Below are 13,548 nucleotides of genomic sequence, written 5' to 3' on the forward strand. Positions count from 1 at the left end.
CTCTCGTCTCTCTCTCCTTTCTTGTGGTTTCTCTCTCTCTGTTCCTCCTCTTGTCTCTGTTCTGTTCATCTTGTGTTGACTGGGTCTCTCTCTCTTTCATAGGTTTGTGGTTTCTCTCTCTCTCTCATCTTGTCTTGTGGTTTCTCTCTCTCTGTTTGTTCACTGGTGTCTCTCTCCTCCATCTTGTCTGTCTCTCTCTCCTCATCTTTCTTTGTCTTTCTCTCTCTCTTGTCTTTTGTCTCTCTCTCCAGGTGTTCTTGTCCTGGTTTGTCTGTTCTCTGTTCCATCTTGTCTCTCTCTCATGTTCTTTTGTAACCTGTCTCTGTCTCTGGTGTTCACAGGTTTGTCTTTCTCTCTCTCCCTGACTCTGTCTCTCCAGGTGTTCTAGGTGGTGGCTTTCGTCCTCCAACATATTCTTCTTCCTGTTCTCCATCTTCTGTTTTGGGTAACCTTGTCTCTCTCCATCTTGTCTGACTGGGCTCGTCTCCTCCATCTTGTAGGTTTTGTGGTTTGAACAGATCCTCCAGGTGTTCGTAGGTTTTTGTAACCTGACATAGGTTTTGTACTCCTCCAGAGTACATTGAGGTGGGACAGACCTTCATCATTCACACTCTTGTCTGACTGGGTCTTTCTCCTCCATCTTGTCTGACTTTGTCTCTCTCTCCTCCATCTTGGACTGGGAAGGCTGTGTCACATGGTCTCTTGAACATCTTGTCACAGGATACACTGACCATCTTGGTAGGAACAGACACTCTCTTTCCGATACACTTTCTTTGTCCACATGGTAGGATCAGACACTGTCTCTCTCTCCTCACTTGTCCACATGGCTTTCTCTCTCTCCCATCTGGAGGACTGGGCTCGTCCCTCCATCATGTTCTGTAGGTACCACTCCAAACAGATCATCAGCATCCCCTCCTCCATCAGGCATCACACAGAGGATACACTGACCACATGGTAGGAACAGACACAGAGCCGATACACTGACCACATGGTAGGAACAGACACAGAGCCGATACACTGACCACATGGTAGGAACAGACACAGAGCCGATACACTGACCACATGGTAGGAACAGACACATGGCTACACTGACCACATGGGAGGACCAGACACAGAGCTGTGACACATGGTAGGAACAGACACAGAGCCGATACACTGACCACATGGTAGGAACAGACACAGAGCCGATACACTGACCACATGGTAGGAACAGACACAGAGCCGATACACTGACCACATGGTAGGAACAGACACAGAGCCGATACACTGACCACATGGTAGGAACAGACACAGAGCCGATACACTGACCACATGGTAGGAACAGACACAGAGCCGATACACTGACCACATGGTAGGAACAGACACAGAGCCGATACACTGACCACATGGTAGGAACAGACACAGAGCCGATACACTGACCACATGGTAGGAACAGACACAGAGCCGATACACTGACCACATGGTAGGAACAGACACAGAGCCGATACACTGACCACATGGTAGGAACACACACAGAGCCGATACACTGACCTTGTCTGATACACTGACCACATGGTAGGAACACACACAGAGCCGATACACTGACCACATGGTAGGAACAGACACAGAGCCGATACACTGACCTCCATCTTGTCTGAACAGACACAGAGGTCCGATCCATCACTGACCTCCATGGTTGATGAGGATGTGGGTCTTTCTCCTCCATCTTGTCTGACTGGGTCTTTCTCCTCCATTCTGACTGGGTCTTTCTCCTCCATCTTGTCTGACTCTCCTCCATCTTGTCTGACTGGGTCTTTCTCCTCCATCTTTCTCCTCCATCTTGTCTGACTGGGTCCTCCATCTTGTCTCTCCTCCATCTTGTCTGACTGGGTCTTGTCTCCTCCATCTTGTCTGACTGGGTCTTTCTCCTCCATCTTGTCTGACTGGGTCTTTCTCCTCCATCTTGTCTGACTGGGTCTTTCTCCTCCATCTTGTCTGACTGGGTCTTTCTCCTCCATCTTGTCTGACTGGGTCTTTCTCCTCCATCTTGTCTGACTGGGTCTTTCTCCTCCATCTTGTCTGACTGGGTCTTTCTCCTCCATCTTGTCTGACTGGGTCTTTCTCCTCCATCTTGTCTGACTGGGTCTTTCTCCTCCATCTTGTCTGACTGGGTCTCTCTCCTCCATCTTGTCTGACTGGGTCTTTCTCCTCCATCTTGTCTGACTGGGTCTTTCTCCTCCATCTTGTCTGACTGGGTCTTTCTCCTCCTCTTGTCTGACTGGGTCTCTCCATCTTGTCTGACTGGGTCTTTGTCCTCCATCTTGTCTGACTGGGTCTTTCTCCTCCATCTTGTCTGACCATCATCTTGTCTGACTGGGTCTTCTCCTCCTCCATCTTGTCCATCTGTCTGGGTCTCTCCTCCTCCATCTTGTCTGACTGGGTCTTTCTCCTCCATCTTGTCTGACTGGGTCTTTCTCCTCCATCTTGTCTGACTGGGTCTCTTGTCCTCCATCTTGTCTGACTGGGTCTTTGTCCTCCATCTTGTCTCCTCCATCTTGTCTGACTGGGTCTTTCTCCTCCATCTTGTCTGACTGGGTCTTTGTCCTCCATCTTGTCTGACTGGGTCTTTGTCCTCCATCTTGTCTGACTGGGTCTTTCTCCTCCATCTTGTCTGACTGGGGTCCTCCTTCTTGTCTGACTGGGTCTTTCTCCTCCATCTTGTCTGACTGGGTCTTTGTCCTCCATCTTGTCTGACTGGGTCTTTCTCCTCCATCTTGTCTGACTGGGTCTTTCTCCTCCATCTTGTCTGACTGGGTCTTTTCTCCTCCATCTTGTCTGACTGGGTCTTTCCTCCATCTTGTCTGACTCTCCTCCATCTTGTCTGACTGGGTCTTTGTCCTCCTGACTGGGTCTTTGTCCTCTTGTCTGACTGGGTCTTTGTCCTCCATCTTGTCTGACTGGGTCTTTCTCCTCCATCTTGTCTGACTGGGTCTCTTGTCCTCCATCTTGTCTGACTGGGTCTTTCTCCTCCATCTTGTCTGACTGGGTCTTTGTCCTCCATCTTGTCTGACTCCTTTGTCCTCCATCTTGTCTGACTGGGTCTTTGTCCTCCATCTTGTCTGACTGGGTCTTTCGTCCTCCATCTTGTCTGACTGGGTCTTTGTCCTCCATCTTGTCTGACTGGGTCTTTGTCCTCCATCTTGTCTGACTGGGTCTTTGTCCTCCATCTTGTCTGACTGGGTCTTTGTCCTCCATCTTGTCTGACTGGGTCTTTGTCCTCCATCTTGTCTGACTGGGTCTTTGTCCTCCATCTTGTCTGACTGGGTCTTTGTCCTCCATCTTGTCTGACTGGGTCTTTGTCCTCCATCTTGTCTGACTGGGTCTTTGTCCTCCATCTTGTCTGACTGGGTCTCTCCTCCATCCATCTCCATCTTGTCTGACTGGGTCTTTGTCCTCCATCTTGTCTGACTGGGTCTCTGACTGGGTCTTTCTCCTCCATCTTGTCTGACTGGGTCTGACTGGCTCTCTCCTCCATCTTGTCTGACTGGGGGTCTGACTGGGTCTTCTCCTCCATCTTGTCTGACTGGGTCTTTGTCCTCTTGTCTGATCCTCCATCTTGTCTGACTGGGTCTTTCTCCTCTTGTCTGACTGGGTCTGTCTCCTCCATCTTGTCTGACTGGGTCTTTGTCCTCCATCTTGTCTGACTGGGTCTTTCTCCATCTTCCACTGGGTCTTTCTCCTCTTGTCTGACTGGGTCCTCTTGTCTCCTCCATCTTGTCTGACTGGGTCTTTGTCCTCCATCTTGTCTGACTGGGTCTTTGTCCTCCATCTTGTCTGACTGGGTCTTTGTCCTCCATCTTGTCTGACTGGGTCTTGTCTGACTGGGTCTTTGTCCTCCATCTTGTCTGACTGGGTCTCCTGTCCTCCATCTTGTCTGACTGGGTCTCTTTCCTCCTCCACTGGGTCTTTGTCCTCTCCTTGTCTGACTGGGTCTGACTGGGTCTTTGTCCTCCATCTTGTCTGACTGGGTCTTTGTCCTCCATCTTGTCTGACTGGGTCTTTGTCTCCCCCCTGACTGGGCCATCCCAGCCCTCTATAGTCCATGACTGTTTGTTCTGACTGAGGCTCCTCAAGGCTGTGCTGGGACTGGGTCTCTCCTCCATCTTGTCTGACTGGGACACTCCAGAAACTGGGTCTTTCTCCTCCATCTTGTCTGACTGGTCCTCCATCTTGTCTGACTGGGTCTTTCTCCTCCAGACTGGTCTTTCTCCTCCATCCTGACTGGTTCTTTCTCCTAACTGGGTCTTTCTCCTCCATCTTGTCTGACTGGGTCTTTCCCTCTTGAATCTTGTCTGACTGGGTCTTTCTCCTCTCGCCACTTGTCTGGACTGGGTCTCTCTCCTTTGGAATCCATGGAACCTCCATCTTGTGACTTTGGAACCTCCTTGTACTCTTGGAATCTCTTGGTCTTCTCCTCCATCTTGTCTTGATCTTGTCTGATCTTTGTCCTCCATCTTGTCTGACTGGGAACCTCCTTGTACTGGGTCTTTGTCCTCCTTTGTCTGAATCTTGTCTGACTGGGTCTTTGTCCTCCTCGTCTTGGTCTTGGTCTGGAACTGGGTCTTTGTCCTCCTCTTCTGGAACCTTTGTATCTTTGAACTGGGTCTTTGTCCTATCTTCTGACTGGGTCTTTGAACCTCCTTGTACTGGGTCTCTCTCCTCCAACTGGGTCTTTGTCTGACTCTTGTCTTTGAACCTTTGTCTGACTTTGGAACCTTGTCTCCTCCATCTTGTCTGACTGGGTCTTTCTCCTCCATCTTGTCTGAACCTTGCTGACTTTGGAACCTCATCTTGTCTTTGGAACCGTCTCCTCCATCTTGTGACTTTGAACTGGGTCTTTCCTACTTTGGAACTGGGTCTCCTTGTCTACTTGTCTTGGAACCTTTGTCTGACTCCTTGGACTGGGTCTTCTCCTCCATCTTGTACTTTGAACCTTTGTACTTTGTCTGAACCTTTGTACTTTGGAACTGGGTCTCTCTCCTTGTCTGACTGGGTCTCTGGAACCATCTTTGTCTGTGCTTTGGAATCTTCTCTACCTGGAACCATCTTGTCTTTGGAATCTTGGTACTTTGGAACCTTTGTTTGCACTTTGGAACCTTTGTACTCATCTTGTCTGACTGGGTCTTTTGTACTTTGGAATCTTGGTACTTTGGAACCTTTGTCACTTTGGAACCTTTGTACTTTGGAACCGTTGTACTCCATCTTGGAACCTTTGTACTTTGGAACCATTGTACTTTGAACCTCTTTGTACCATCTTTTGGAACCTTTGTACTTTGAATCTTGGTACTTTGGAACCTTGTACTTTGGAACCTTTGTACTTTGGAACCGTTGTACTTTGGAACCTTTGTACTTTGGAACCTTTGTGCTTTGGAATCTTGGTACTGGGTTTGGAACCTTTGTACTTTGGAATCTTGGTACTTTGGAACCTTGCACTTTGGAACCTTTTTGTACTTTGGAACCTTTGTACTTTGGAATCTTTGGTGGAACTTGGTACTTTGGAACCTTTGAAACTTTGGAACCTTTGTACTTTGGAACCTTTGTACTTTGGAACCTTTGTACTTTGGAACTTGGTACTTTGGAACCTTTGTACTTTGGAACCTTTGTACTTTGGAATCTTGGTACTTTGGAACCTTTGTACTTTGGAACCTTGTACTTTGGAACCTTTGTACTTTGGAACCTTTGTACTTTGGAACCTTTGTACTTTGGAATCTTGGTACTTTGGAACCTTTGTACTTTGGAATCTTGGTACTTTGGAACCTTTGTACTTTGGAACCTTTGTACTTTGGAACCTTTGTACTTTGGAACCTTTGTACTTTGGAACCTTTGTACTTTGGAATCTTGGTACTTTGGAACCTTTGTACTTTGGAACCTTTGTACTTTGGAACCTTTGTACTTTGGAACCTTTGTACTTTGGAACCTTTGTACTTTGGAACCTTGGTACTTTGGAACCTTTGTACTTTGGAATCTTGGTACTTTGGAATCTTGGTACTTTGGAACCTTGTACTTTGGAACCTTTGTACTTTGGAACTTTGTACTTTGTACTTTGGAATCTTGGTACTTTGGAACCTTTGTACTTTGGAACCTTGCACTTTGGAACCTTGTACTTTGGAACCTTTGTACTTTGGAACCTTGTACTTTGGAACCTTGTACTTTGGAACCTTTGTACTTTGGAATCTTGGTACTTTGGAACCTTTGTACTTTGGAACCTTGTACTTTGGAACCTTGTACTTTGGAACCTTTGTACTTTGGAATCTTGGTACTTTGGAACCTTTTTGTACTTTGGAACCTTGTACTTTGGAATCTTGTACTTTGGAACCTTTGGAATCTTGTACTTTGGAATCTTGGTACTTTGGAACCTTTGTACTTTGGAATCTTGGTACTTTGGAACCTTTGTACTTTGGAACCTTTGCATTTTGGAACCTTTGTACTTTGGAACCTTGGTACTTTGGAACCTTGGTACTTTGGAACCTTGGTACTTTGGAACCTTTGTACTTTGGAACCATTAAATATTTGAACCATGCAACCATTATAACATTTTCACCTGTGTGACCTTTGACCTCTGTGTGTCTATTTTTAGGTGCTGGAGATGTTCATCCTGGTCCTCCAGCAGTGTCACAAGGAGAACGAGGACAAGTGGAAGAGACTGTCCAGACAGATTGCTGACATCATACTGCCCATGATAGGAAAACAACAGGTAGGACCACAGTGAGAGAGAAAGAGCTTGTAAACTTATTTTAAATTATTCCTGTACTGCCTGTACCTAACACAGGACCTGAGGTAGCAACACAGGACCTGAGGTAGCAACACAGGACCTGAGGTGGTGTCATAGTAACACAGGACCTGAGGTGGTGTCATAGCAACACAGGACCTGAGGTAGCAACACAGGACCTGAGGTAGTAACACAGGACCTGAGGTAGCAACACAGGACCTGAGGTAGTAACACAGGACCTGAGGTGATGTCATAGTAACACAGGACCTGAGGTAGCAACACAGGACCTGAGGTGGTGTCATGGTAACACAGGACCTGAGGTAGCAACACAGGACCTGAGGTGGTGTCATGGTAACACAGGACCTGAGGTAGCAACACAGGACCTGAGGTAGCAACACAGGACCTGAGGTGATGTCATAGCAACACAGGACCTGAGGTAGCAACACAGGACCTGAGGTAGCAACACAGGACCTGAGGTGGTGTCATGGTAACACAGGACCTGAGGTAGCAACACAGGACCTGAGGTAGCAACACAGGACCTGAGGTAGCAACACAGGACCTGAGGTAGCAACACAGGACCTGAGGTAGCAACACAGGACCTGAGGTAGCAACACAGGACCTGAGGTAGCAACACAGGACCTGAGGTAGCAACACAGGACCTGAGGTAGCAACACAGGACCTGAGGTAGCAACACAGGGCCTGAGGTGGTGTCATGGTAACACAGGACCTGAGGTGGTAACACAGGACCTGAGGTGGTAACACAGGACCTGAGGTGGTAACACAGGACCTGAGGTGGTAACACAGGACCTGAGGTGGTAACACAGGACCTGAGGTGGTAACACAGGACCTGAGGTGGTAACACAGGACCTGAGGTGGTAACACAGGACCTGAGGTGGTAACACAGGACCTGAGGTGGTAACACAGGACCTGAGGTGGTGTCATGGTAACGCAGGACCTGAGGTGGTGTCATGGTAACGCAGGACCTGAGGTGGTGTCATGGTAACACAGGACCTGAGGTGGTGTCATGGTAACACAGGACCTGAGGTGGTGTCATGGTAACACAGGACCTGAGGTGGTGTCATGGTAACACAGGACCTGAGGTGGTGTCTACTGATTTAGTGTTCTGTCCTAGATGCACCTGGACTCCCCTGAGGCTCTGGGAGTGTTGAACACTCTGTCTTAGTAACACAGAGGTGATGTCATAGTGGTAACACATGGTAACATAGTGTTCTGTCCTAGGTGATGTCATAGTGGTAACACATGGTAACACAGTGTTCTGTCCTAGGTGATGTCATAGTGGTAACACAGTGTTCTGTCCTAGGTGATGTCATAGTGGTAACACATGGTAACACAGTGTTCTGTCCTAGGTGATGTCATAGTGGTAACACATGGTAACACAGTGTTCTGTCCTAGGTGATGTCATAGTGGTAACACATGGTAACACAGTGTTCTGTCCTAGGTGATGTCATAATGGTAACACATGGTAACACAGTGTTCTGTCCTAGGTGATGTCATAGTGGTAACACATGGTAACATAGTGTTCTGTCCTAGGTGATGTCATAGTGGTAACACATGGTAACACAGTGTTCTGTCCTAGGTGATGTCATAGTGGTAACACATGGTAACACAGTGTTCTGTCCTAGGTGATGTCATAGTGGTAACACATGGTAACACAGTGTTCTGTCCTAGGTGATGTCATAGTGGTAACACATGGTAACACGGTGTTCTGTCCTAGGTGATGTCATAGTGGTAACACATGGTAACACAGTGTTCTGTCCTAGGTGATGTCATAATGGTAACACATGGTAACACAGTGTTCTGTCCTAGATGCACCTGGACTCCCCTGAGGCTCTGGGAGTGTTGAACACTCTGTTTGAGACGGTCGCTCCCTCCTCTCTCCGCCCGGTAGATATGCTGCTGAAGGGAATGTTCACTACACCTGCTACCATGGTGAGACACACGGAATTTGAGCTTTTTGGATAATTCTATTGTTGCCAGGTCTTTACTGAGGTTAACTCTTTCCCTCCCTCCCTCCCTCTCCCTCCCTCCCCCTCCCTCCCTCCCTCCCTCCCTCCCTCCCTCCCTCCCTCCCCCTCCCTCCCTCCCTCTCCTCCCTCGCTCTCCCTCTCCTCCTCCTCTCTCTCTCCCTCCCTCCTCTCTCCTCCTCTCCTCTCTCTCTCCTCCCTCCCTCCTCCTCTCTCCTCCTCCTCCTCTCTCTCCCCCTCCTCTCTCCTCTCCCTCCTCTCTCTCCCTCCCTCCTCTCTCTTTCTTCCCCCTCCCTCTCTCTCCTCCCTCCTCCCTCCTCCTCTCTCTCTCCCTCCCTCCCCCTCTCCTCCTCTCTCCCTCCCTCCTCCTCTCTCTCCCTCCCTCCTCCTCCTCCCTCTCCCTCCCGCCTCTCTCTCCTTCCTCCCCAGGCTAATGTCAACACAGTTCAGTTGTGGGTGTCAGGTGTCTTGGCTGTCCTCCGAGTCCTCATCTCTCAGTCCACTGAAGACATAGTCCTCTCTCGTGTCCACGAGCTCTCCCTCTCTCCTCTCCTCCTCTCCTGTCCCACCATCCGACGTCTCCGCGACGACAGCAGCCTCTCGTCGCCCCCGCCACCGCCTCTGACGACCCCGGCAACTGTCGCCCCCGACAACCAGGAGGCCAACGGAGAGCGGGTGCTGCCGGAGGAGACGTTTGCCAGGTGAGTGCAGGATCGGGTTTCCCCCCAGGTACACACTTTTAGGGGTCAAAGTTGACTCTTGATAATTTAGGAATATGAGAGAGCGCGATATTTAAAAAATTGGCAACCTCACTTTAAAAAATATACAGTACCAGTCAAAAGTTTGTTCACACCTACTCATTCAAGGGTTTTTCTTTATTTTTACTATTTTCTACATTGTAGAATAATGATGACGACATCAAAACTATGAAATAACACATATGGAGTCATGTAGTAACCAAAAAAAGTGTTAAACAAATCAACATTTATTTTAGATTTTAGATTCTTCAAAGTAGCCACCCTTTGCCTTGATGACAGCTTTGCACACTCTTGGCATTCTCTCAACCAGCTTCACCTGGATTTTCCAATAGTCTTTGAAGGAGTTTCCTACATATGCTGAGCACTTGTTGGCTGCTTTTCCTTCACTCAGCGGTCCAACTCATTCCAAACCATCTCAAATGGGTTGAGGTCGGGTGATTGTGGAGGCCAGGTCATCTGATGCTGCACTCCATCACTCTCCTTCTTGGTCAAATAGCCTTTACACAGCCTGGAGGTGTGTTTTGGGTCATTGTCCTGTTGAAAATCAAATGGTAGTCCCACTAAGCACAAACCTGATGGGATGGTGTATCACTACAGAATGCTGTGCTAGCCATGCTGGTTAAGTGTGCCTTGAATTCTAAATAAATAACAGACAGTGTCACCAGCAAAGCACCCCCACTCCATCACACCTCCTCCTCCATGCTTCACGGTGGGAACCACACATGTGAAGATTTTCTACTCTGCATCTCACAAAGACATTCCGGTTGGAACCAAAAATCTCACATTTGTACTCATCAGACCAAAGGACAGATTTCCAACGGTTTAATGTTCATTACCTCGTGTTTCTTGGCCCAAGTCTCACTAGCCTCCAGCTAGTAGGAGTGATGCTAGATGACTCCTCTCCTCTCCTCTCCAGGTTCCTACTCCAGCTAGTAGGAGTGATGCTAGATGACTCCTCTCCTCTCCTCTCTCCAGGTTCCTACTCCAGCTAGTAGGAGTGATGTTAGATGACTCCTCTCCTCTCCTCTCTCCAGGTTCCTACTCCAGCTAGTAGGAGTGATGCTAGATGACTCCTCTCCTCTCCTCTCTCCAGGTTCCTACTCCAGCTAGTAGGAGTGATGCTAGATGACTCCTCTCCTCTCCTCTCTCCAGGTTCCTACTCCAGCTAGTAGGAGTGATGCTAGATGACTCCTCTCCTCTCCAGGTTCCTACTCCAGCTAGTAGGAGTGATGTTAGATGACTCCTCTCCTCTCCTCTCTCCAGGTTCCTACTCCAGCTAGTAGGAGTGATGTTAGATGACTCCTCTCCTCTCCTCTCTCCAGGTTCCTACTCCAGCTAGTAGGAGTGATGCTAGATGACTCTCTCCCTCTCCTCTCCAGGTTCCTACTCCAGCTAGTAGGAGTGATGTTAGATGACTCCTCTCCCTCCTCTCTCTCCAGGTTCCTACTCCAGCTAGTAGGAGTGATGCTAGATGACTCCTCTCCTCTCCTCTCCAGGTTCCTACTCCAGTTAGTAGGAGTGATGCTAGATGACTCCTCTCCTCTCCAGGTTCCTACTCCAGCTAGTAGGAGTGATGTTAGATGACTCCTCTCCTCTCCTCTCTCCAGGTTCCTACTCCAGCTAGTAGGAGTGATGTTAGATGACTCCTCTCCTCTCCTCTCCAGGTTCCTACTCCAGCTAGTAGGAGTGATGTTAGATGACTCCTCTCCTCTCCTCTCCAGGTTCCTACTCCAGCTAGTAGGAGTGATGCTAGATGACTCCTCTCCTCTCTCTCTCCAGGTTCCTACTCCAGCTAGTAGGAGTGATGCTAGATGACTCCTCTCCTCTCCTCTCTCCAGGTTCCTACTCCAGCTAGTAGGAGTGATGTTAGATGACTCCTCTCCTCTCCTCTCCAGGTCCCTACTCCAGCTAGTAGGAGTGATGTTAGATGACTCCTCTCCTCTCCTCTCCTGGTTCCTACTCCAGCTAGTAGGAGTGATGTTAGATGACTCCTCTCCTCTCCTCTCTCCAGGTTCCTACTCCAGCTAGTAGGAGTGATGTTAGATGACTCCTCTCCTCTCCAGGTTCCTACTCCAGCTAGTAGGAGTGATGTTAGATGACTCCTCTCCTCTCCTCTCTCCAGGTTCCTACTCGCTAGTAGGAGTGATGTTAGATGACTCCTCTCCTCTCCTCTCCAGGTTCCTACTCCAGTAGGAGTGATGTTAGATGACTCCTCTCCTCTCCTCTCTCCAGGTTCCTACTCCAGCTAGTAGGAGTGATGTTAGATGACTCCTCTCCTCTCCTCTCCAGGTTCCTACTCCAGCTAGTAGGAGTGATGTTAGATGACTCCTCTCCTCTCCTCTCCAGGTTCCTACTCCAGCTAGTAGGAGTGATGTTAGATGACTCCTCTCCTCTCCTCTCCAGGTTCCTACTCCAGCTAGTAGGAGTGATGTTAGATGACTCCTCTCCTCTCCAGGTTCCTACTCCAGCTAGTAGGAGTGATGCTAGATGACTCCTCTCCTCTCCTCTCCAGGTTCCTACTCCAGTTAGTAGGAGTGATGTTAGATGACTCCAGGTTCCTACTCAGCTAGTAGGAGTGATGCTAGATGACTCCTCTCCTCTCTCTCCAGGTTCCTACTCCAGCTAGTAGGAGTGATGTTAGATGACTCCTCTCCTCTCCTCTCTCCAGGTTCCTACTCCAGCTAGTAGGAGTGATGTTAGATGACTCCTCTCCTCTCTCCAGGTTCCTACTCCAGCTAGTAGGAGTGATGCTAGATGACTCCTCTCCTCTCCTCTCCAGGTTCCTACTCCAGCTAGTAGGAGTGATGCTAGATGACTCCTCTCCTCTCCTCTCCAGGTTCCTACTCCAGCTAGTAGGAGTGATGTTAGATGACTCCTCTCCTCTCCTCTCCAGGTTCCTACTCCAGCTAGTAGGAGTGATGTTAGATGACTCCTCTCCTCTCCTCTCCAGGTTCCTACTCCAGCTAGTAGGAGTGATGTTAGATGACTCCTCTCCTCTCCTCTCTCCAGGTTCCTACTCCAGCTAGTAGGAGTGATGTTAGATGACTCCTCTCCTCTCCTCTCCTCTCCAGGTTCCTACTCCAGCTAGTAGGAGTGATGCTAGATGACTCTCTCTCTCTCTCCAGGTTCCTACTCCAGCTAGTAGGAGTGATGCTAGATGACTCCTCTCCTCTCCTCTCTCCAGGTTCCTACTCCAGCTAGTAGGAGTGATGTTAGATGACTCCTCTCCTCTCCTCTCCAGGTTCCTACTCCAGCTAGTAGGAGTGATGTTAGATGACTCCTCTCCTCTCCCTCTCCAGGTTCCTACTCCAGCTAGTAGGAGTGATGTTAGATGACTCTCTCCTCTCTCCAGGTTCCTACTCCAGCTAGTAGGAGTGATGCTAGATGACTCCTCTCCTCTCTCTCTCCAGGTTCCTACTCCAGTTAGTAGGAGTGATGTTAGATGACTCCTCTCCTCTCCTCTCCAGGTTCCTACTCCAGTTAGTAGGAGTGATGCTAGATGACTCCTCTCCTCTCCTCTCCAGGTTCCTACTCCAGCTAGTAGGAGTGATGTTAGATGACTCCTCTCCTCTCCAGGTTCCTACTCCAGCTAGTAGGAGTGATGTTAGATGACTCCTCTCCTCTCCTCTCTCCAGGTTCCTACTCCAGCTAGTAGGAGTGATGTTAGATGACTCCTCTCCTCTCTCCAGGTTCCTACTCCAGCTAGTAGGAGTGATGCTAGATGACTCCTCTCCTCTCCTCTCTCCAGGTTCCTACTCCAGCTAGTAGGAGTGATGTTAGATGACTCCTCTCCTCTCCTCTCTCCAGGTTCCTACTCCAGCTAGTAGGAGTGATGTTAGATGACTCCTCTCCTCTCCAGGTTCCTACTCCAGCTAGTAGGAGTGATGTTAGATGACTCCTCTCTCTCTCCAGGTTCCTCTCCAGGTTCCTCCACTCCAGCTAGTAGGAGTGATGTTAGATGACTCTCTCAGGTTCCTACTCCAGCTAGTAGGAGTGATGCTAGATGACTCCTCTCCTCTCTCTCTCCAGGTTCCTACTCCAGCTAGTAGGAGTGATG

At 49.0% G+C, this 13,548-nt stretch overlaps 1 protein-coding gene across 1 annotated transcript in view; it reads left to right on the plus strand.

Annotated features, from left to right (window-relative positions):
* Positions 1–13,548, plus strand: part of LOC127907901 (huntingtin-like) — a 200,570-nt gene that overhangs the window by 147,816 nt on the left and 39,206 nt on the right. Inside the window, 4 exon segments of the mRNA XM_052464365.1 lie at positions 575–585; positions 6,617–6,733; positions 8,576–8,698; positions 9,163–9,434. Of these exon segments, the coding sequence (XP_052320325.1) occupies positions 575–585; positions 6,617–6,733; positions 8,576–8,698; positions 9,163–9,434 (523 nt within the window).

The sequence above is a fragment of the Oncorhynchus keta genome, chromosome 16, assembly GCF_023373465.1.
Source record: "Oncorhynchus keta strain PuntledgeMale-10-30-2019 chromosome 16, Oket_V2, whole genome shotgun sequence".
Classification (NCBI taxonomy): Eukaryota; Metazoa; Chordata; class Actinopteri; order Salmoniformes; family Salmonidae; genus Oncorhynchus; species Oncorhynchus keta.